Source organism: Emydura macquarii, unplaced genomic scaffold (genome assembly GCF_026122565.2).
Source record: "Emydura macquarii macquarii isolate MOO-44397 ecotype Brisbane River unplaced genomic scaffold, CSIRO-AGI_Emac_v2 contig_554, whole genome shotgun sequence".
NCBI classification, from domain to species: Eukaryota; Metazoa; Chordata; order Testudines; family Chelidae; genus Emydura; species Emydura macquarii.
Genome location: NW_027130691.1, coordinates 8,491,373 through 8,516,510, shown reverse-complemented (window position 1 = coordinate 8,516,510; position 25,138 = coordinate 8,491,373). Strand labels below are relative to the sequence as shown.

The window sequence follows — 25,138 nt, the reverse complement described above, 5'->3', positions numbered from 1 at the left end:
CTAGGAGTTAAATATTCTTGTAATACTCCTTTGATCAGGTACTGAGGCACCCAGAGGCAAAGTGATTTACTCAAGGCCTGTACCGAAATAGAACCCAAGAGTCCAGGCTCCATCCTCCTGATCAAGCCCATGGATTATACTACCAAGATCACTCTATTAAGCATAGCATAGTGAGTGGCAATGCTGTAAAAATAAATCCTTGCCAAATTCTGGAGCTAGAACAGTGGGTGTTACTCAGTTTGAAAAAGCTGAACTTCCAAAGTAATCAATAAGGCTTACTACCTATATTTTTAATTAATGTAGACAAATGTAACTGGGGCTGAAATAGAACCTCAAGAGCTTCATTTGTCTACTGCTTTGATATGTGAATTCTGAGATGCCATTAATCTATCCAGGAAACAACAGATTTTTAATTGACTGCATATAACTCATTTTCAGCACTCTTATCACAAGGAGAGAGAAAGTTTTCCCACACACAAATTAGTAGTTAAAGAGAAGCCTTCCTCCAACTTCATCTATTGCTGGAAGGGTTCATCTGATCTATATATTAACCTTCAAGAAATCCTGCTCCCATATAAGTAATGCTCAAGTGATTTGTGATGGCACTGTGCTTGTTTTACACGGTGGCAATACACTTCTTTGAGGAGATGCTGAAGTGTATTAAAATTATTCTTTATGCAAGATGCTTTAGAGTCCTACACAAGTGTATGGAATATTGCATGAGCGCCCAGACGTGGGATGGGCACCTGTTAGTATAAAGAGTAAGTCACAATCTTTTCCCTAGTACAAATAGTGATTGGCTCCAAGGGCAACAGCCCGAAGACATGCCCCAAGGGGGAGGAGAGAACAGTTCCTGAGCCAGTGGTAGATGACTATCAGAAGCTGAAGGCAGAGGTCAGCTCTTCACAACTGAAGGAGCCATTTTGCCTGAGGGAGTTCCCCACTTTCCCACTCCTTTACTATTAGGGTGTGTCTTCACTGGTGGCAGCGAATTCGCCGCCATCAGATCAATCTATTTGGATTGATCAAGCGGTTAGTGAAGACCCACTCAAAATCGATCCAGAAGTCGACGCATTAAAGCCACCCCAAGTGGCACAGCACTGCATCAACGGGAAATGCCTTGCAGCACAGTGAAGATGCCACATAGAAGAAGAGTTACAGAGTCGATGGGAGTTACGCAAGCTACCCTGCATAGCTTGCATAACTCCCATCAACTGCTGCCAAATTTCCAGGTAAGTGTAGACCTGGCCTTAGATGGCCAAGGGCACCTCAGAGATTGCCATTAAACAGTGACAGCCTTATTTGCACCAATCCTGCACCCCAACAAAGAGTTATAAACACAGAAACCGTCTCCTGGGGCAAGAGACCTAAGCAGCCCCTGGGTAAAAACTGGTCCTGCAGTTCTGGTTTACCACAATCACATGAAGTATTTTTATCCTTAGGCAATATTTTACTTACTAGCATCCTCCGAGTCATTTATTACATAGCAAGGATGCTCTGTGCTTGGTCTTTGTTTCCATGCCTTTTTTGTATTACTATTTGATGTACTCTCTTTTAGAAGTCTGGGGAGCAGTTTCCCACCAATTGTATTCAGCACCAGTCTATCGCCATTTAACTCCTGGCTAAATCCAGCCCTACTGAGCAGAATCTTTACTAAAATCATCGCAATCAAGCTGCTGTTATTCAATATCACCAGGGTAAACAATTCTCTGGAAGATGGCATCTTTTATTACACTATCTCACTTATTTGTAGCATACTGCACCTTTAACACAGGAGGTAAGATAACACTCAGCTATTAAAGGCTATTTTGGAACAAACTATATTAGAAGGTTAGCATACAGTTGGCTAATGCTTTTAGCAATAAATTAAAATACAAGACAAGCATACATATTTGAGGTGCTTTCATTTACCTTCCGCATACCCAGATGACGCTCAGAAATAGTTGGTCTTATTTCTAGACAAACTTTTTACCCCACTGGTTCTGCTCTTGAATCCCTCTAAGTTTCAATAGATTTTATTAACCTTTCACTAGAAACAATCTCACTAAGATAGAATCTTAATTACAATAGCCAGTGCCAAAATGTCAGTCTTTAAATATTACATAATAATTAAAATGCAGCTTTGCCTTTCATGCTAAATGGCAATAGTCAGAAAGTGAAATCCACGGCATCCATTTTCTACCACAAATGCATTAAAACAGAGCATTAAGTAATTAAAAACATACATTGGTTATTGAAAGTCAAAATGTAAAGACCTGCTGTTTAACTCCTGTTTGCAAAATGATATCGTTATAAAATCAATGCTCCGTCCAGCATGCACAATGGTAAAATATCAATTAAGTGTTTTACAAACTGCTTGTTTTAATTCTGCTATTTCTTTATGCCCCAATAGAGGGCACCTGGCACCTCATTACAGTCACACAGGGCTATAGGACAATAAATAAATTGCTTGACAAAGAAACAGATTAGAAAACAAAATATATATATAAAATATAAAAACAGCTCCAGTCATCTTAAGGTTTTCAAATTCTATCCAGCACCTTATTCAGGTTTATGCTGAGTTGTCTGAAACAAAGGATTCTTATGTCACAAATTCTGAGCGTACTGAGAAATTACTCTTTAGACTGCTCCCAATTACTGCCTTTTGAAAAGGCTGCTCTTAAAACTGACTATTGAACTGACATTCTTTGTTTACTGGGAATCCAAATGCCTGAATGAATTTTAACAAACACCATTCAACCCTTCGTCTCTTTCACACCCTTTAAAAGACCATTTCAGTCTAAGATTTCAATAGTTTATTTTAAATTAAGCCAAAATTTAATCTATGCCATCCTATACATTGGCTTCAGATCAAGCAAATAGCCTCTAATGAAGTTGTTTTATGTGAGATTAGTAATAGGCTAATGAGTGAAGACAGCAATTTCTAGAATTTACAAGAAGTAGTTTTTATAGTTCACTTTAACACCTTGTTTACCTACCCTAGTCGGTCGACCAAATCCCAGAGCACATCGGGCGATGGAACAAGAGGAGATCCATCATATAAGACCACTGAAGCTCCTGTAGCAAGTGCAGACACTAACCAATTCCACATCATCCAGCCAGTCTAGAACAAACAAGACCCCCCTGTTAGTTTCTATCCTTGTGAGCTCACATACACTAGGACAACACATCTCTCCCAACTATTTATTGACCTGTAAATTCAGGGTTTCAATTTTACTTGAAAATACCACTGCATTTGTTTGTTTACAGTGAGTTAATTCATCAAAATCCATGGACCAGTTTCAACTGTTAACATCACTGCAAATCCTGCGTAACTCCAATGAAGCTACTCCGGATTTATGCTGGTTGTAGCTGAATCAGAACCTGGCCCCTGCTTGGTAATCTTATTTTGAGTCTTCAAAACAGAAGGGGAAAAAAAACCAAAGAATTAATATAGGGCCCAAAAAGGTGTATGCCAGTTTTATACTACCTCAATAATATATTCATAGGCTTAAGACCAGAAGGGATCATTAGATCACCAGTATGACTGCCTGCATAACACACAGGCCAGAGACTTCCATCCTGTTGCTCCTGTACTGAGCCCAGTAACTTGCATGTAACTAAAGCCCATCTACAAGAACGACATCCTGTCCTGACCTGAAAACATCAAGCGATGGAGAATCCACCACACACGGAACAACAGAGTCCAATTTACTTATACTCTTCAGTAACTATAATTTGGGATAAAACTCAGTATTGTATTTTTGGTCTGTGATTAGCAGGTGTTTTATTTTGGGTAGCAACTGTCACAAATACTTTAAGTGCTACTTGGTTTGGTATTTAGCCCAAAATACGTCACAAGATAAGTGACAGACGGTGTTTAAGAGACAACTAAAACACCAATTCTGACATGGTTTGTAATATCTAGGGTATATTTTAGGACACTCCATTGCTGCTTTACACTGAATCTCATCATATGCCAATGCAATATGTCCCAACATTTTTTAAACTTTCATCAGAAATGAGGCAAATTCCAGTATTCACTGTCCATATGCATCTCCTTGCGGGACACAGGTATTTTGCCTGTGCTAAAAACACTTGGGGAAAGGATTCTCCCCTCCCTCTGGCCATACATGTCACTTTGTTGGCATACCAGGGACCTGCAACTGGCCACAAAGAATCTCCACGGCCCAGCACTCGGTAAGGCATCTGTAAGAGGTCCTATTTGCCCCACCACTCTGCAAGCCCCAGTGTACAGGTCATGCTAGGAACAGGTTCCCGGAGATAATGTTTTTTTAGAGCTGCCTAGAAGATACGGGGGTTGCTCTCTAATTTATGACGAGGGCTGTAACAGCCCCAGTTCTGGCTTTCAGCAGGACTGTTACAAACTAAGCACTAATATCTAATTTCTCCCCACCTTTGCTTACATTTTTCCTGCCTCAAACTACTATGGCCTAAGAGTATGTTATAAAGATCACACACTTCTGCTGATTGCATCTACTTGTATTATCTTGTGTGCCATTAAGGTCTGAGTCTAAACAATGATTTGGGGAGGGAGGGTGGGGGAGAACCAGACTCCTCAGAGGAGGCATTGTAGGTTAGTTATTGCCACAAATGTATACAGCAGCTCACAAGGGAAAGACAGGCTAGCCAGGCAAAAAACTCCTTATATAGCATGTACAAGATTGCAAGTACCTTCTACTTTGTGGTATCAACGAACACTAGCAGAGATCAATTTACACCTTCCTCAACAACATATAAATGACCATTGGAAGCACAGAGCATGTCACAGTTTAGTAGGATATTAATATTCAAAATATTTGAAGAGCCCCAAAACAACTCCTTTAAGCTTTTGTTTTCTTAAAAAGAAATCACTGTTAAACCTAAATTGCACAGAGTTAACAGTCTTTATTTGGTGCTAGTGTAGTTAAACTCCAGGGAGTCACAAAACAGCCACTCAATTTTCCTGCCTTTATAGTATTAGTATTAGAAACATCACTAATTTAGAACATGGGCATTTCCCCAATGGATAAGACCAGTGATCCATCAGGTCCCCTATCACATCTCTGACAGTATCCAGAACCAAGTGTGTCAGAGAAAGGTGCAGAGAAAAAAATCCCAGGAAACTTATGGGGCTCCCAAGTGGGAGCAAGTTAAGAGATTGGCTCATGCCCCAAACCATGATGGTTCATAGCCTTTGAGATATCCCTCCTCTGAGCTCCCAGAGATATACAGATTCTGGCCACAGCACCCAGATGAACAGGGTAAAATTGTCACTCATCTCCAACATGCCCAGATCCCCACATGACGCATGCTTGGAAGATGCAACTGGGGCGGTCATTACAGCAATAAACTTAAGAAACTAAAAAAAAATATATATATATCCAAGAAAACCAATCATCCATTTCTCTCACTAATTAGATCAGGAGCATTTAACACAAGTTTGACTTTTCACACAATGCCCAATTGCATTTTATTAATTTAATTTATTTATTATTTTTTCAACCCAATTTAAAAACCGCTATCCTTATAGAGAACATCACTAGAAATATGTAGAATTGTATTAGTACTATTGTGGGAACATCCTCCCTATTTATAACAAGAGTGTTTTACAAAGGTCTTAACCCCACTTGCCGTTGTATAGTACATAATAACGTCATTGCTGGTCATGTTGCCATGAAGAATATGCTCCTTCAAGTGCTGAATTAGTGTGCCCTGGAAAATAAAAGTGAAGAGAAAAAATAAGTCAATGCAAATGTAAAGCAAAGATTTCGTGGCAAAGTATGCTTTTCAATATCCTAATACCAAGGAGTATTTCTGGGTTACAGACAGCTAAGTTAAAAAAAAAAAAACCAAACACCCACAAACAGACAATAAATGACTCCCATACCTATTCACATCAGCATGGACTGCATTCTCCACTTCCCTTTCATGTAATTTTCCATCCTCCCTCACTAGAGCTGAGCATTTAACCTACACCAAAGGGAGCAAGTCGCTTCCTACAGAACTGCAGCATCACTCCATAGCCAGCCACAAGAGTCGTGCCGCACCCTACGTAGCCCATAAGGACTTGTCTACACGGGGAAATTGACCAAGAGAACTAGAGCGATACAGTTATGCCTATACTCATTTGTAGACCACTGTCGTTTTGCAGGTCCCCAAGCAGACGAGCCCTTCAACTTCAATACTGTTTCACTGTCACAGTACACCCAGCCGACTGGAAAGAGTGAGGGACCCAAAGTTGTTCTGGACTTAGGTCACAACAATGGCTAAGTCACAACAATGGCTCAAGTGGTCTCATACAATAATTCTTTGGAGATTGTAAACATAACTACAGAGACCTCCTCCGAAGCATTCGTATGGCTGGCAACGTGGGAAAACTCCACTACTCCAAGCACTACTTGCAAATGACGACGCACTGAACTATACTATTACACACTTTTCTTTTGTTGGAAATGTAGATAAATACATCCTGGAAAGTCACTCTGATGATCCAAAAACAATGAATTTATAAACTGCTTCCCTGTGTCACTTTACTATAGTGACACATTGACATGGTTGATATAAAAAACAAACAAAAAAAATAGGCTTTGCATTTTTGCAAGTGCTCATGGCGGAGTATTAGGGACTTCACATCAATCAAGCAAAAATATATGTTGAAAGAAAATCCATTATAGATAAAAATTTAAAACAAAATAAACTAATGTAAATTACACATGCTTTAGGGGATAGACAGGAAAAAATGTTAAATAAAAATATACAAACAAATCTGATTTCAGAGGAGCCATGTCTGGATTTTACCTGCTCATGTTCCATTGCTCTGAGAGGTCACAATGCTGCCATCTAGCTACAGACTGCTTTCTACAATCTGCTTTTCAAACAGAATTCAGGGCTTCGCCATATCACAGCTACTAATTTAGGAGCAATCTCGCACAAGAGTTATGCATGTGTTTAATGGGACTGCTCAGTGTGTGAAGTTAGATACAGGCTTATGCCTTTGCAGGAGCAGGATTTTAAATGGGGTTCTTACAGTTACAGTTCTGGGGAAAGTATTGAGACTATACCCCAGAGGTTCAAATTCAATTAAACACTAATTTTTATTGGCTCTCTTCTTGCCAGTTTACACTTTATTATTTCAGAATCTGAGAATCAGAATAAAAAATGTTCAAGATTAATCCCACAAACCATGAACTACAACCATGGAGAAAATGGGGTGTAAACAAGGTCAGAGTGGTAGAAGACTGATCAATTTTGAAAAAAAATCTATCCGTGTGTCTCTGATTCTATCTGAGGAGCCTGATTCTCCTTTTGCTCACATGGATATAAATCAGGAGTAACTGAAGAGGTGTGAAACCAGGGAAAGGGAGCTTAGAATTGGGGACTGTCTCTCTTATGATTTAGGAATTTTAAAAAGTTACTGGATAATTTGTTAGAGAATTAAGACAATTACAACACAACAATCTCCATGTTTCTCTTTTAGACCATTAATACACTAGAGCAGGGGTGTCAAACTCACTGATGGTAATTAGAAGGAAAAAGGTTTCCTGTAAAAAGAACAATGGAATAATCAAGCTATGTTAAGTGTACTGCGAACAACATTAATTTAATACACTCTTGCTGTCATTTCATCTCCTCTTGTATTTCTGACTACTGAAACTAAGCTTCAGCTACTGTTAGGCTGGGTTCTTGAAAGACTTTATTGAAAACAGGATTTAAACGATATGGGTCCAATGCCACTTCCACTGGAGTCAATGGGAGGCTTCCATCTACTTCAAGGGGAGCAAGATTAAGCCAAAAGGAGTCAGGTTTTCCAGAGTGGAGCCCAAATCAAGTGTGCAAAGGCTGCGTGAACATGTGTATGTGTGCACATTTCCAGTGCAGGCAGCTGTGGCTCCAGCCCTATTCAAAGTGAAACACACACAGCAGGCAAGTAAAATGAGACCAGTCCACAGATGCCATTGCCTACACCAGGCCAGTCAATTCAGGGGTCAGAACAAAAGAATGCCCCACTGCTCCACAATCAGGAGTAGCACAGCTGCTCAGTGCAAGCATAGAAAGCTCCTGAAAACCATCACCCCATTTCCCATGCACCACACTGCCATATTCTCCCCCTGTGGCTGGGCTGAGCAGGCCATGGGAGTTACCACCACCTTGCGTATCAGCACCACTGTGTGGCTCCAGCCAAGTTGAGAGGATGAGGCAGATGAAGAGGAGGGGTAGGATTCATGGCAACTTAAGTAGATGAACAAAACCTTAAAAAGAGGGAAAATTCCTGTGTCTTCTCTACATCTAGGTCTTTTAAATCTATCAGGTCAACTGCATTTATGATGCATCTTTGACCACCTTCTCTGCTCATTAACCTGTCTTCACCCTAACATTCTGAACCCTGAGCAGCTACCAACAGCTGCCCAATTGTCACAAAAATACTTCATTCTCTCCCACAAATATGGGATTTGCCTCCCAACATGACTACTTCATGTGCAGGATGAGGCCTCGGGATGTCCAAGTGGCAGCATACAGAGTGTTTGGGGGCAGGGCAGGACCAGATCATTTCCACTCTCTGCAAACCCTCCAGTCCTTCCCACCAAGGGGCAGAAGGGGAAAAGTGGACATGGACACTTGGAGCCAGATCCAAAGCCTACTGATGTCAAAGGATCTCCTTCCTAAGCTTATTTTGTCTACACTGGCCATTAGCAAGAGCTATTCATCCCACCTTCCTCCTGAAAATGTACACAGTACCCAGTAGAGAGATCCTGGCATTGGAGAGTGGATTTGCTCTTAACCAGATGTGCTCGAATTCACATTTTAGTGCTTCCCTGTAGACATAAGGAAGCATCATATGACCTGCTCAGTAGCTCATTTTTAAACGTTCTAGCTCTCAAGTCAAATGATGCTTTTTTCCCCCCTAAACCCAGTGAAGGCAGCACTTAACCTTGTTGAGGACTAGAACCCGTGCCAATTTCAAGTTTTAATATCTGACTTTTCATTTTAGCCCTGTCTAGATAAGTTTGGTTGGAATTAATTTTTTTTTTTTTTTTTTTTAAACGTATTTTAAGTAGGAAGAATATTTTCCCCTCTCACTAAACTCAAACATGGCTAGTGGAATCTTACTCAAACTCTCTAAGCAAACTAGCAAAGATGAAGCTTAGGAAAGTTTCAACCCAAAAGGTGACTGAAATGTGAGAAGGAACAGTTGGTTTTGGCTGGTTTTGCAGTCTGAACTACAGTAGACACTCCACAAAGCAAAAACATGCCCCCCAAAAAAGCAACTCATGGCTGTTTAATTACTATCATTTTTAAAATTTACAGATTAAGGCGTGGTCTACACCAGAATTAGGTTGGTTTAACTATGTCATTTGTGTAGTTAAACCAATCTAACCCCCACAGTAGACAGCACAAGATCAACAAAAGACTTGTATCCATTTAAATCACTACAGCAGCACAGCACAAGACCTACATGAATTTACTGATGGATATGGCTCTGGACTGACAGCCCAGGTGTCTGAAGTCTTCTAGTCACAAAAGCCCAAAGCTCTGGGAAGGTAAACTTCCCCATGTCACCTCTGAGAATGACCCTCATACCTGAACACAGTCTCCAAAGCTCATTCAGTCGTTCGCCTCTACCAACGAGGGCGTCAGTTGGGCCAACTGTGATTGTGGTTTTTGATGGATATTTGTTCACTGGTAAGTGTGCCAAGGCCCTTCATGAACAATCAAAACAAGCTCCATATAGCAATGACTTTTGGTCCTTATTGACCCATATCTTTCAACTACTAACCTAGAGGTGAAAAGTTTCAGCATCTGTAATCAAAATCCACTGAGCCAACCAGTCCCCCTTTGAAACTAACAGTATCTTACAACACCATCTACATGAAAAATAAAAAAAGAGTGTTCAGGTAGTTATAAATAGACCATGTAGCCCCGGAAGGGAAGACCTACCCCTGCTGAATGAACCATGCATTTTGGTGCTCCTGTTGTGCCAGATGAATACATGATAAAGAGAGGATGACTGAAGGGCAGCTGTTCAAACTCCAGCTGGGGGGCCTGGTCTCCTTTCCCAGTAGCAAGGAAATCCTCTAGAAAGACACTGCACAAAAGGAGAGAAGGAAAAGCAACTACTTAAAAAAAAATTAATTGCTACTCAACCACAAACATCTATAAGATCATTTCCAGACCCAACAGCCCTCTTACCATGATACGGTCTGTATTTGTAACCCTACTTTTATTCTTTTGTCTTCTCAGACCTTTGTTTAAATTGCTTAGTTGTTTGGGGGTTTTCTTGAAAATAAAGTGCCAACAAAATGTTTCAGACGACGACATTAAGGGCTATGTTTTAAGAAGAGGCTTACAAATTCACACCTATAATCAGTTGCCAGCCTTTAAAAGCCCCAAGAGAGGCAGAGACAGTAAGTAGGTACTTGTATAGCCCCAATCACACAACCAGAGGGTTTGTCTACATGGTGAATCACTGCACAGCAAGCCGAGGTGTGACTCTATAGCACACAGCTTGCGGCACAGTTAACATCCTGTGTGGCCATTGCTATAGGCACACTGGAAGTCCCAGAGGGCAAGTTAGCATGCTACACTTTCAAGTAGTAGTGTACTAAGCCAGACACTGGGACTTCCGTGCGCTGTAGCTGAGTCCAGACGGAATGTTACTGTGCAGCAAGTGGGGCATTGTAGAACACCACAGTAAGGCCTGTCTCAATTGTGAGCTAAGAGATATACAGGCCTGAGAAAGTATTTGAGTAGTGGCTTGGAATAAAGGATCAGACCCTCAAGGGAAATATTAAACTACAATTTCAATTAGGGGGCCCAGTTACGAGCCCAGTTTGCAGTGCCGACAGAATGGCTAAGGCTTTACCTACACTACAAGCCGGTGTACTCTGATGACAGTCAGGGGGCAGCTATGCTATACCAGGTCCCTTTATTCAGCTGTGAATGCACTTTTGGCCTGTAGTATCAATTTCAATGAAATTGCTCTGGAGTGACAAAGAATCTGAGTAACCTAACCCCGAACAGTAAGTAAGCCAGCCAAACTGCATCTAAGAGTGTCATTTAAATTGTTCATTGCTCAATTTTGGAGCTTGCTTTCCTCTCTTGTAACAGATCTAATAGGATATTTCACACAAAGCAAACATTTTCTTTAAGACGAACAATAAATCAAACTAAATAGCTTTCATTTTGTTGTTTTTATTAAAAAAAAAAAAAAGTCACCACACTTCTCATGTTAAGTTTATCTGCAGTAGCTAGCAATCAAGAAGTGAACAGCAATAGAAAGCAAAATTCAGGTGGTCTAACAAGGATAGCTTGTTGCTTTGTATAAAGCTAAATGAAGTGGATAATACAATTTTACTGGATGCTCCTATTGTATATCCGTCATTGCTCAGACTGAATGTGAAATATGACTGAGCAGAAAATATTGCAAGTGTATGTTGGGGGAAGGAGAGAGGGGGACAGATGCAGCAATTATACATTTAGTACTGAGAAGCTAAAAACTGGTAAATTCATTGTATAAGCAAACTAATTCCATCTCTCTTTGTAGAAAGATTTCTTGCTGTGTCGATGCAAACAACTAAGGGAGAAAGAAGTGTTGTAATGAAAGAAAGCAGATCAACTGCTCATTTACCTTTTCTCAGCAGTGAGATTTTTCTAACATAAGCAAAGTAGGAGCTCACTGAAGTACACAGCATTTTTACTACTCTGACAAAAGTACTCTGCACACACATCCCAACTCCCTCCCATTGTTCTACCACAAGTTCATGGAAAACTTCTGCTGAATCGACAGTTTACAACATTAGGTTTGGAAAAAAAAAATGAAAACCTTAAGATATTTTCTCTTAGGATAATACTGCAGCATCCTTAAGCAGTGCTGGAAACCCAAAACACACCATCACTATCCTAGAGCATGCAAAACAAAGTGAAATTAACTAGAAAGTTTAAAAAACCTGATTAGTCTAATTAAACTTTCAAACCGACAGGCTGACCCTAAAGCCCAAAAACCATTCCAATAAAGTCAATGGGTCAAACACCCTGGATTTACAAAGGGATAAGTGACAGCCGTGATTCCACTGACTTCCTGAGAAGACTAAATTACTCACCTTGTGCAGTAAGGATGGTTCTTCGAGAGGTGTGTCCGTATGGGTACTCCACTGTAGCTGTGTCTGTGTCCCTGTGCTGCCAATCGGAGAATTGTGGTAGCAGTGTCCATTTAGCCAGTGCATGCACTGCTCCTCTCCTGCCATGAGGCTAACCAGCGTGCGCTGGCATTCCCACTTCACTTCCTTCTCTACAGCAGAGTCAATAACAAGAACTCCAAAGTAGAGGGGAGGGGAGTGGGTTGTGGAGCATCCATAGGGACACATCTCGAAGAACCATTGTTACTGCACAACGTGAGTAACTTAGTCGTCGTCTTTGAGTAGTGGATGCTCCACTTTAGGCTGGGACTTCAGAGTCGAGTCTACTATAGATGATAACACTGTGGCACCGAATCTGGAGTCTGCAGTCGAGTCCCAAGGATGGTACAGTGTTCTGCAAAGGTAATGGCAATCAGAAGTGCAGTCTTTGTTTAGAGGTGAGTTCGTGAACAAAGTTGCTATGGGTTCAAATGGTGTCTAGTCAGTCCTTTCAACACTAGGTTGGGATCCCATTGAGAAGTGAGAAGTCTAGGTTGGGGAAAGAGGTTCGTTATGCCTTTGAGAAACCTCTTTGTGGTCGGGCAGGAGAAGACTGAATATCCTACCTGATGGCAGAAGGCCGCAATTGCTGCTAGGTGAAGCTTTAGCGAGCTGATAGACACACCCAAATTCTTGGAAAAAAGTCATTGGTGACAGTGTCAGCTGTGACTGGTAAGGATACCATGTCTGCCTGGGCCAGGTGGCAGCAAACAGTATGATGTTTGCTTTCTCTTTTTTCACTTTCAACAGGACTTTCAGAATTAGAGGGAACAGAGACAAGCAAAAGACTATGTCCCATGGGAGGCAGAGAGCATCCTCGATGAGGTATCATCTGACCCCAGTCTGGAGCAGTACTGAGGACATTTCTTGTTCTGGTACATAGCAAACAGGTCTACTGTCAGTCTCCCCCATTGCCAGAATATGTCTTGCAGTACTATTGAATATATTTCCCATTCATGGGAAAGCGGGAATTTGAGGTGAGGTTGTCCGCAGTTGTGTTGTGCACTTCCAGCAGGTATGCTGCTCAAATTATGACATTGTAGGAAATGCACCAATCCCATAGTTTCAGTGCTTCCATGTACAGGGATTGTGATCTGGCTCCTTCCTAATGGTTTATGTAATACATGCAGGTCACATTATCCATCATTACCTTTGTGTATGTGTGTCTTTGATCAGAAGGAGGAAGTGTGCACACGTTTCTGACCGCTCTGAGTTCAAGCAGATTAATGTGAAGGTATGTCGCTAATGGTGACCATTTGCCGTGCACCGTGACCATTGAAATACGCACTTCATCCTATGAGGGATACAATCGGTGGCCAGGAGTAACAATGGGGAAGGCTGAATAAACAGGATTTGCATATATACATTTACTGGTTCTTTCCACCAATCCAAGGATTGCTTGATATTGGTGGGCATCAATAGCAGTTTGTTTATGCTGTCTGTTCGGCCTATAAACTAAACCGAACCAGGCCTGGAGGCATCTCATGTCTAGTCTGGCATGAGCTGTGACTCATGTGCCCACAGCCATATGTCCCAGGAACTGGAGGCAGTGTCTGGCTGAAATTTGGGGGCTGGATTGTACGGTCTCTGCAAGCGTGGAGAGGCTGAGGACTCTGATGTAGGAGGAGTGCCTTCATCTGAATGGAATCAAGGTCACCTCCAATGAATTCTAGCCTTTGTACTGGTGTTAGTGTTGATTTTTGTATTGATTTGCAGGCCCAGATTCTGGAATAGGTTCAGTGTAATCTGAGTAACTCTCTGGGCTTCGGCAATGGAACGGGTCCCGAGAATGTAGTCGTCGAGGTAGGAATAAATCCTGATACCCTGAGAGCATAAGTGGGCCACCCCTACCGAGAGGGACTGAAGAGTTGCCCTAGACTCCTTCAACCTGGGAAGGGATGCATCTGTCTTCTTGGCAAATAACTTTGTCCCCTAGAAAGGAAGGTCCTCTACCATAGTTTGGAACTCTTTAGGGAAGCCAGATAAATGAAGCCACGAAGCCTCTCTCATCACAATGGCCATGGAAATCCAGTGTGCCACCATGTCAACTGCATCTAGGGTGGACTGGAGGGATGTTTTAGCCACCAGTTGGTCCTTGTTGACTATAGCCTTAAATTGGTCCTTGTGAGAGTCAGGAAGCTGCTCAATAAAGGAACCACATTTCATATAGTTTGGGTAGTCATATTTTGCCAAGAAGGCTTGGTGCTTCGCTATCCGGACCTGGAGGGTGGCTGATTAATATGCCTTCCTGCTGAACAAATCCAAATGTTTCCAGTCCAGGTCATTTGGGGTGGATTTGAACTGGTGCTGGTGATCCGTAAAGTTAACCACACCACAATGATAGCCTTGGGAGGGTAGGAAAAGAGGAATTCCATGTCCTTTGCTGGCATGTAATACTTTTTGTCTGCCTGCGTACATGTTGGCAGGACAGACATGGGGGTCTGTCATATGACTTTGGCTGGGTCCAGGAGTGCCTCATTAATAGGCAGAGCCACTTTGGCAGAGATGGAGGAATGTAAAACATCCACCAGCTTGGTGAGCCTCGGTCACCTCCTGTAACAGTATTTGCAAGGCCTATGCCACCTTCTGTGCCAGGCCTGGGAATAATTTGAAATCAACCATCGATGGTGGAGGGAGTATCACCCTCTCATCTGCTGATGGTGATGATGAGAAGTGGGCTTGAGGGGTGACTTCCTCCTCAACTTCCTCCCCTGCCTGTTCAGGGAGTCCAGAAGCCCTCAAAGCCATGGCTGAAGGAGGGTGACGACTTGTTTGTGGATATGCCACACTAGAGGCATGGGAGGCTTGCTGTCTCAGACTGCCCACGGTTCCAGTACAGCCACTGTGGTAAGTAAGGGCCCGGAGGTTGGTAGCATGGTTGACCAAACCGGGGAGGCTGTGGATCAGGTGGACAATACACCTGATGTCCATAGTGAAATTGAGTCCCATATGGCGGGTGAGAAGAGTGGCAGGAGCCCATGTCCTCTCACTCACTTTCTGAATCCAATGATGAGGAAGGAGGTGCTCAGCAGGAAGATATCAGCAAGTCCAGGGCTATGGGTGAACTTGGTACTGGGGTCCTGATACTGAGTAGGGGCAAGTCCGGTGCGTAGGACACCGAAAGATCCGCTGCGCACAGGAAATTCAGCGGTGCAGATGGTGTCAGTACCGGAAGTGGTTGTCAGTACTGAGTGTCTTGCACCAATGGGGTCAGAGATGCAAACCAGGCAGCAGGGTGCATCGTGCCAGGTGCACAGGGGTCAGTACCGATGCTGATGTCCACACCAGAGCCTTCCCTGGGGTGGATCATCTGGTTTTCACACCCTGACGGTACCAGTGTTTCTTTGCCCATGCCCATTGGGCCTTTGGGCAGTCCAACTTGTTCTGTCTACTTGGTACTGCATGTGCTTTGGGTACTCTGTTTAGACAGCTTCGGTGCCATCAGTGCTGATGATACTGAGGGAGCTGGAGATAGCTTTCAGTTTGATCAGGGCTTGCTATGGGGACTCACAGACCTTTTCTTAGAGGCCTTGCGTGAGTGGGTCATCTCTCTGGGCTCACCTCCCTTCGAAGTAGAGAGTCGCAGTAAGAGGTCGTGCTGGGACTTGGGGGGTTGGAGGGCAGACTCCATGCGTAGGAGTTTGAGTCTTAGCTCTCAGGCTTTCCTGGATCTCAGCTTCAGTTGCTAACACAAGCCACACTTTTGTGGAAAATGCTTCTCTCTCTCCATCAGTCACTGGGATAGATTCCTTGCAACTGAGGTACTTTCTGAAGCCTGGGGAGCTGGGCATACCCTTTTCCAGTGGGGTCCCCCTCACCAGGGTGGGCGAGACAAGCCCTTTCTTCTTTTCTCTCTCTCTCTCCCCCCGCTTTTGGCATAGTCAAATAAAATACCAATGAAGTAACAAAGAAAATACTCCAAGGGAAGCTAAAAATTAACAATGCTAAAAGAGTTAATGATCCACGAACAGCCAGTTATAGCTCCATCTCTAGCCAAGGGTGGTTGAGAAGGAACTGAGAAGCGTTCGCTCATGCTAGCTTCATGGCAGGAGAGAAGCAGCGCATGTGCGAGCTGAACAGACATTGTTACCAAAATTCTCCAATTGCAGTGCAGGGATGTAGACATTACCTAGCGTGGAGCATCCATAGGGACACTACTCAAAGAACAGCTCTGATCCAATAAAATTCCTTGCATAAGGCTGCGTGGTCAGACCCTAAGTTACGTGCTACATACAGAAAAACAAGTGAAAAGTTAAAATGGAAAGCATCTTAAAAACCTGATCAATAGAGAATAAAAAAAAGCTATAAAAATATTTGTTTCTTGACAGGGCACTGTCGAGATTACCCCACAGATCTAAGAGGAGCTTCTTCTGGGAGGTCAAGGGTCCATTCTCTCCTCCAGGAGATGTGTATTGCTGCATGCCGGAGGATCCTTGTAGATAACAGGAGCCTGGCCCTGACTGGGACCTCTGGGCATTACTACAACAGAAATAAACCTGCAACAAGTTCTTCCTAGATGACATGAAGTCGGGCCTGTAACAAGATGTTTGTAACTAGACTAACAGCCAAATACTAAATTTCCAAACATTCAGGGAAGCGGTGGTGAGAAAAATTCATATAGGGTTCTGGGTCCATCCCAGCTCTAGTTTTGATAGATAGCACGTGCTCGAAGGTTGATTTTGTCCCATTACCTGTTTGGTATTTTAGAAATATCTATCCTTTCTCTCGAGGAGACATATGGAATCACCACTACTTTTCTTAAATCTGGAAGTCCTGGGGAAAAAAAAAAAGTTGAGTTGGAAAACCATTATTCACTTATTTCCAGTTACATAAACAAAAGGACTCTTCTTTGGTGGGTTAGTTTGGGTAATCTTCTCCCAACTCCAGTCTTTCTGTTTGTCATTGACAATGTCAAATTGCACCAGCAGCAAGAGACTGAAACTTGGATGTAAATACAGTATAACACCAACATAAGGAAGATTATTCGGCATTGGTGAGGCCGCATTTAGAATATTGTGTCCAGTTTTGGGCCCCCCACTACAAAAAGGATGTGGACAAGTTAGAGAGAGTGCAGCGGAGGGCAACCAAAATGATTAGGGGGCTGGAGCACAGGACTTATGAGGAGAGGCTGAGGGAACTGGGCTTGTTTAGTCTGCAAAAGAGAAGAGTGAGGGGGGATTTGATAGCGGCCTTTAACTACCTGAAAGGGGGTTCCAGGGAGGATGGGGCTAGGCTGTTCTCGGTGGTGGCAGATGACAGAACAAGGAGCAACGGTCTCAAGTTGCAGGGCGGGAGGTCTAGGTTGGACATTAGGAAAAAGTTTTTTACTAGGAATGGGTTACCTAGGGAGGTGAAGCACTGGAATGGGTTACCTAGGGAGGTGGTGGAATCTCCATCCTTAGAGGTTTTTAAGCTGAGGCTTGACAAAGCCCTGGTTGGGATGATATAGCTGAGGTTAGTCCTGCTTTGAGCAGGGGGTTGGACTAGATGACCTCCTGAGGTCCCTTCCAACTCTAATATTCTATGATTCTATGATTAGAACCAGTCCCACGGGCCAAATTTTTCTATCAGCTAAATCCACCCAACCCCAGTGATGACAAGTTTCACGAGCAAACGCAAGAGCAGAGTTTGGCCAAGTGAACATACACAGCAACACCCAGCTCTTATAGACCATTATTCATAAGTAGATCTCAAACACTTTTTAAAAAGGCCAGTATCATTATCCTCATTTTACAGATGGAGAACCTGAGGCACAGAGAGGTGAAGTGACTTGCCCAAGGTCAACGAGCAGGCTTGTAGCAGAGATGAGAACAGAACCAGGTCTTCGGAGTCTAGTGATCTATCCACTAGCAAACTCTGCCTCCATCTGCTCGGCATAAGCACACATGGCATTTTCCCTCATAAGTATATAAATGCTCCATGTACTCTCTGCTTCGAGTGGAGAAAGGCCTAATCCCATATAATTAAGAAGCGATGGGAGAAGAAATCAGTTCATCAGTATGCTCCTTCCTTCCCTCTAACCCTGCTGGAATCCCTCCATGTGAATTATTCACATCAAGGGGAAAATAAGGATTCTTAGTTGTTGTTTTTAATTAAAAAAACTCCAACAGCTAAATAATTTTGCCTAAATAAGATATGATTTCCTCATCACTTATAAACAGCTTTGAAGTTTATCACAAACTCTGCATGAGATAATACGGTATGAAGTGAAATACCTTTTACTACATTCTGCAGTTTTTCCATGTGGTTATGTTCTTTGCCATTGTATATGACAGCTTCAACAGAGAAGATCAATTTTGGCTGAATTTGGGAAAATCTGTCCAGTACGCCCTGTGAGAAAAGAGAAAGGACAAGCAATACAACCACGAATATCACTGCAAAGGGGAAAAAGCCACTGATTGCTGAATCCAAGCCATGACACAAAAGGTCAAGAGAACAGGTATGATAGTGTACAGAGATAATATTAAGAGACCAATTGCTTCGCTTTTCTTCATCCACCCCCAACATTTTAAGGAACAACGGGTGTGAGAGGCAATCCATTTCATAATCCTAACACCTGTCCCAAGAAGTACGACAGTGGCCTAGACTGATTATTCAGAATATCATAGAAACATTATTAGTTATAGGGCCAGATTTATAAAATATTTAGGTGCCTAATGATGGAGCTAGGTGCAAATGCTTAAGTGAGTTAGGTACCTAATGCCCATTGCCTATAAGGGAGGCACCTATCTGCATCATAAAGCAACAAAACGCTGGCCAGAATTACAAAGGTAATGTCTCAAGCCACTGCAGCAGAATAATGGATTTGTTTGTGTAGGGAGAGAAAAAAAAAAAAAAAAAAGTCAAAATGTCTCAGTTTAAGATGCATCCAACATAAAGACTGGAACATCACATCAATTTGAAACTATTTATTCTGCTAATGAAGATTAGTAAAGGAAATACTAACTGTATTAACATAATTAGGCATTACAAAAAAGTTAAAGCAGTTCTTTGAGCATCTCTCCTGGCCACAACTACTAAACATTGAGATGTTACTCTCCTGTAAACTGGAGTCTGTTTTCAGCAATGAATTGTGACTATCATCACAGCTGTGAACTTTATACCACATGCTAAAACATTCCTGAAATGGATTTTTTGTAATCAACAGCAAGGACCAACTCCTATTAATAAAACATGTCAGCAGACAATATCTTCCTCTCTCTAGCTGTGTTAGTTGAAGGATTAAGCACTGTAAAAAGCTGCTCAGCATCATAACATTGACCACAACAGAAGAATCTCCCAAAATACTGAAGATTCATTTTGGGTCAAATAAAATATTTTGTTCAACCCAAAATGTAGGTTCTTTTCTCCCCCTCTCACCATTTTGCCTTTTGTTTTCAGGCTTTTACCATTTAAAAAAAAAAAAAAAAAAATTAGGCAGATCAAACTAAATTTCAAAATGAAATGTTCTACAACTAAGCATTTTGAACTGTTTTGACTTTCTAATTTTTCTTTCCAGACAATTTAAAAAAAAAAAAAGGAAGCTATTTACCAGATTAGACCCAAGTTTGCAAATAGTTTCAGTCACCCTGAAACTTCATTTTTCAGCAAATGAACTATTTGAAAGAAAAACTTCACCTCAGCTCTGCTCACTAGGACGTTTCTTCTCTCTCAACCCCCTCCAGTCCCTTCTGCCTCCTGCCTAGCCCAAATGAGATGCAACAGCTAGTTTTCTAGCAATTCCTGTGGGCTTCTTATAAACTGTACATCAAGCAATTTCCTTAAATCATTTGCCCAGGAAGAATCTATTATTCCTTTTATACACACAGTAAGTGTGGTATCAGCAACTAAGAGATTTTACTAAATAAATAATAAGCAGTTTACAAGTCTCCTAGAGAGAGCCAGCCTTTGGGACCAAATCAACTGAAGCAGAAACTAAACTGCACCACTATAGTGAACTGGATGTCTGCTCCTCCCCTCCCGCACAAAGCCAGAGTAATTAAGCTTTGTGAGAGATGCTCTGTGAGGGCTTGGGAAAGAGACTTTACCCACTAAACCTGCAGGCACAGCTGCATGATTAGAGTCTGTGCATGCCAGCTACTCCATCCTTTTGCAGCACAGCACCAGCAACTGCCCCATGCAGATTCATCGACTTCTAGGCCAAAAGAATGATTTTGAGCCACTGAATCTACACAGTTGACGATAAACTTGGCCTAATTCTGCTCTCAGGCCAGTGTGAGCAGGAGAGTCCAGGGAGTTACTGTAGTGTAGGACTGATGAGAGTGAGATTATGAGGCATTGGGGTTGGTCCTGCTTTGAGCAGGGGTTGGACTAGAGGACTTCCTGAGGCCCCTTCCAATCCTAATCATCTATGATTCTATGACCTTGTAGCTCTTCCCTCTCAGTACCTTCTCCATGATGGCCTAATCAGGAACTAGTGCAGAGACCCTGGCCTGGGTAATCTCTCCCATGTATCCCTTCCAAAACAGCCTCACCACAGGGTTTACATGGGGCAGAGGTCCTCAGGCCAACTCTCCACAACAGGGAGAGAGTTTCCTCCTAGTTAGAGTCAGATAATGCTCCTGGGTTTTGCAGACATTCGTATTGCACTTTGGGCAAAAAGCACTTCCACGTCTCCTTTCAATTCTACTCTATTCTGACTCCACAAGAGCCTCTCTTGGCATTTTCTGTCCTAGTAACTGTCACTCATCAGCTCTCTAATTACAGAGAAGCACCAAGGTGTGTTTCTCAGGGACATAGAAGGAAGAAGGGGAAGAGAAAAGGTGAAACTCGATACATTCAGGCTTCAATGTATTGAGTTAGTGGAGACTCCAATGACAGAACAGATCTTCAGGAAACCATCTTAAGACATTAGCTGTCAAGACGACCCAGACTCAGAGGTGCTGATTTAATTACAACCTTAAAGTCATTCACCAAAGAGAACACACAGCCAAATCTGCAATGGTCTCAAATCAGTTTGCCATCTTATCCATTTCTTTGCAGTGTTTTCCAGGAATTGCACAGGTGTACTACTAACTAACTAACACACACGACCACTGTGCTCCCATGCTGAATACAGCATCTAAACAAGATGCTTTAAAAAGTTTCAAAACGAAAACAGTACCAGGAATGTCCTGTGTGTTGAGGGAAAGGAAGAGGAAATCCAAGACTGAGACAATTACAATTTAGGGGATCTTATCTGGACCCTGCTAACCCACCAGATTAGATTCATTAGCAGTGACAGGATCAGATCAGATCACCTCAAGCCCTCCTCTGCAAGGAGACTACAAATAAGACAGAACTTGCCTAACTGGCAATACTGGGACTTGATGGCAACCAAATGGCTCAGCAGGGCTCATATCTCAAGAATGCCAAGATGCATTAGGATTTGCTTGTATTCTCCTAGCCTCAGATCTTGCACTCGGAAGTGTCCAGGTGGCCTCCAGTTCCCGCAAGGGACCCCACTGACTTCAAATGGAGCTCCCTGCAGGGCTCTGTCCACACACTTCTCAGTGTGAAATCTGAATTTATGCTTTATGTCCACCTGTTTATGCACAGGCCGTACTGTCCCCTTCTCCTGTGGCTAAACCTCCAAGTACAGGAGGCTCACAGAGGGTTTTGAAAGTAGGAGGAAGGGCTCTGCACAGGAGGGAACCCCTTAGTTCTGTTGCCAGAGGCAAAAAGAACTGAGGTTTCCTTCAGGTTTGCAGAAATCATAAGATTCATGAGATGCAGAGCCTATAAAAACGCAAGATGACCTTTAAACTTCATAGAAAAAAAAAAACACCACACACACACACCCCCCCCTTTAAATACGAAATATTGTTGAAAGCTACAAGTTACTCAAAACCACACAGTTCCACCCCAAAATACAGGTGTTAATGGAGTCCTGAATACATGGAAGGAGAAATATCTGTTCTTTGGGTGGAAGCTGATATTGCTACATCGCCAATTCTATCACAAGGCCTTAGACTGTTTTGAATTTGAGCCAACCCAGCCTTTGACTAACATAAGGAGCATAAGTAATATTGATGGTACAGATATCCCAAGGCTAAGCATGGTTAAAAAAACCTCACAAAAAAACTTAATAAAGCCTGTCAGCACAGAGAGAAACACACTTGTATGCTGTAATACAAGTAAAATGAACAATCTTCCCCAAGATGAAAGATCAAATCACAATGCAAAGAAAACACTCTGTACTGTCATTTTCAGACCAAGTGAAAATATTTGTAGACCATACTGATCATTACAAGGTGTAGAGGTTGTTTTTGTTTTGTTTTTAAAATCACTGTTTTTTCAACAATACAATCTTTTGTGCAAGAAAATGGAATTATGGTGCCCTCTTGTGCCAAGCGGGCACCACAACAGCTTGACACTTTTGGCAAACTGTACGGTCTCATTACTGAACATTTATTTACATGGAGATAACACTTAAATGACTTAACCAGGATGGGGCCCATTGTGATTTCTGCAATATGAACCTAAGCAACCGTCCCTGCCCCACAACACTTACAATCTCAAACTCCTTGTAAAAATGAACAGGAATTCAATATTCCTGCATTACCATTGTGATTTGTATCTAGTACTGCTCATGATGTACTAGAGACTTTCCAAACACATAAGATATGGTCTATGCCTCAAAGGGGATAAGAAATGAACGTCACAACTCGCTCAAAGCTGCCAAGCGAGAACTGTGATGTCATGATCATTTTAGGGTTTTCCATGCAGCATTCTGCAAAGACAAACAGGTTCCATCCAACTGAATCTTACACTATAACTTTATATACAAAAGAGAGCACCAGCTTCTATATTGCTTGTCAGGATTGGTAGCGGCAAAGCGATAGGAAGTTGCAAGCACAAGCTTATCCATAGTGACTCAACATGGCTCTGTGCATCAAAATTCAAAAGGCCAAAAATCAGAAGTGCTTTCTAAGTTACTGGAAAACCAGGCTGGTATTCAGCTGCTTCAGTGAGATGCAGTACAGACTTCAGATGAATTAGAGACTGTAGCTATGACATGGAGCAATACTGCCAATAAGATCACTTGCTGATTTCTACATGCACATCTTTAGCTAGAAACTTCCTCTCCCCTACACGCACACACGATATAGAGGAGGGGTGTCTGACATCCTTGATCATTTAAAGCAGAAATTCACTTTGAGCACCACGGTCCTGCTATTTAACTCCAAAATCCTTAATACTAATGCTCAAATGTCTGCCCTCTGGAAGATGAGCAGCTGTGAGCTAGAAAGGACCATCTACAAAAGAGTTTCTTCTTCCTCCCAGTAGAAGGGCCTGTCTTTTTTTTGGCATTTGGATTCATGGATCTTGGCCTCATCCTGCAGCTAATTGCTAGGAAGGATCTAGGTTTATAAAATAAAAGTAACACCAGAAAAGTTACTGGAAGGAAGTAGATAATGGCTTTTCTTTTATAACAAACACTTGCAAAACCATCCTGTGGCAATGAGTATGTCAGGCAAATAATTCAATATAATTCGAAAAAGGATTAAGATGTATGAATAGGAATAGTTTCTGACGTTGTAACACTATCCTAGCTAGCATAAGGGCTAGTGATCTGCATGTTTCAGGGCATAAACTGTCAGATGAGTCAGGAAAGGAACACTCAACATTTGCAGTATATTCTTACAATAGTGATGTGCTTCAGCCACATTCTGGAGTGGACACCTTCACACCAAGAAGACTATCATTTCCAAGGTCTATTCAACGCTTGGCCTCAGTCAACAGGGTGCCAGTCAGTAATAACTCATGTGGCTTTTTGTGTTCGGTCCTCTTGGGAGTGAATTAAGCATTAGATAGCGACAACTATCTATCGCACACTACCAACCCAAGCTTGCTTTGGAAATGACCAATTTAAGGCAGAGATTTTCAAAACATCCTCATGGACTTGGACACCTGCTTTTCATTTAAATTCATGGGAATACGACTTCCAGATCCCGCAGCTATTTGAAAAGTCTCAGCCTAAACAGTTTCCTTTCTCAAGTTTGAAAGGAAATTTAGTTTCCTGGGTTTTTGCCACAAGATGGCAGTAGAAGTAAACAGAAATAAATGGAACATGCACATCTCCAGTCAGCACCTCTAAACAGACACATCCCAGACCTAGCACCATCTGCACTAGACAGACTCAGGAGTATAACCTTGCAGGAATGGGCACTACTGAGACTACTTACATTAATTCCAAAATCAGGTGAAGTTGAACTCCAAATAGCACCAACACTCGCAGCAGCCAGCATTGCTTCCACTGCATGAATACCATTGGGCAAATAACCTGCAAACAGGATTTCAATAGTTAAAGATGGAAGAGACCTAAAATCTGCAGCTCTTAAAAGTAAACCCAGACTTTACCGGTCAGTTTATACAGATGTGCAAGTGAGAGAGAAACAAAAGGTCTTCTCAGAAACGTAATTGCACCTGCAAGTTTTCTACCGCCAGCTACCATTTCCTCCTTCTCAGGAGCCAGACTGATCCCAGACACTGGGGAAAGTTGGATGTAACTTCATTGCCAAAAGTTACTCCAAACTGGCTATCAACAAAGGGCCTCCCAATTTACACTGGCATCACAAAGATCCAAATTTTGTTTATTGATCAGAATCTCTAAGGGGGCAGATTTGCAAGGGGATGGGAAAACAGGAGAGTAATTTAATGGCCAGGACATATGTGAGCTGAAGATGTAAGACTGCCCAGTACCAAGAGGGTACCAGACATTTAGAAGTACTGGAAAATAAGTTTGTTTAGAAGGTGGGATTACGAAATGCCCAGTCAGCCAAGTATCCCACTGTAAGGAAAATTCAGCGAACAGCTCCCTTCTCCCCACATGCATGCCAGGGTGGCTGGAAGGAGGGAGAAATAGTCCCTGTGCAGATCTCCTCTCCCCGCCATCCTTTGAGAGCTTTTGTACAAAGCTTTTTAGGTTACCTGGCCAGAGGCAACATTACATTGCATACATGAGCAGAAGCAACAAATCTAATCTCCTGTCAAGATCATCT

At 42.3% G+C, this 25,138-nt stretch overlaps 1 protein-coding gene across 1 annotated transcript in view; it reads right to left on the bottom strand.

The window, feature by feature from the left end:
* AACS (acetoacetyl-CoA synthetase) overlaps nucleotides 1-25,138 on the bottom strand; it is a 59,131-nt gene that overhangs the window by 15,261 nt on the left and 18,732 nt on the right. Inside the window, exons 5-10 of the mRNA XM_067539741.1 lie at nucleotides 24,323-24,420; nucleotides 18,371-18,485; nucleotides 16,847-16,928; nucleotides 9,919-10,066; nucleotides 5,614-5,694; nucleotides 2,979-3,103 (exon numbers count right to left, since the gene is read on the bottom strand). Of these exons, the coding sequence (XP_067395842.1) occupies nucleotides 2,979-3,103; nucleotides 5,614-5,694; nucleotides 9,919-10,066; nucleotides 16,847-16,928; nucleotides 18,371-18,485; nucleotides 24,323-24,420 (649 nt within the window). The remainder of the gene's footprint in view (nucleotides 1-2,978; nucleotides 3,104-5,613; nucleotides 5,695-9,918; nucleotides 10,067-16,846; nucleotides 16,929-18,370; nucleotides 18,486-24,322; nucleotides 24,421-25,138) is intronic.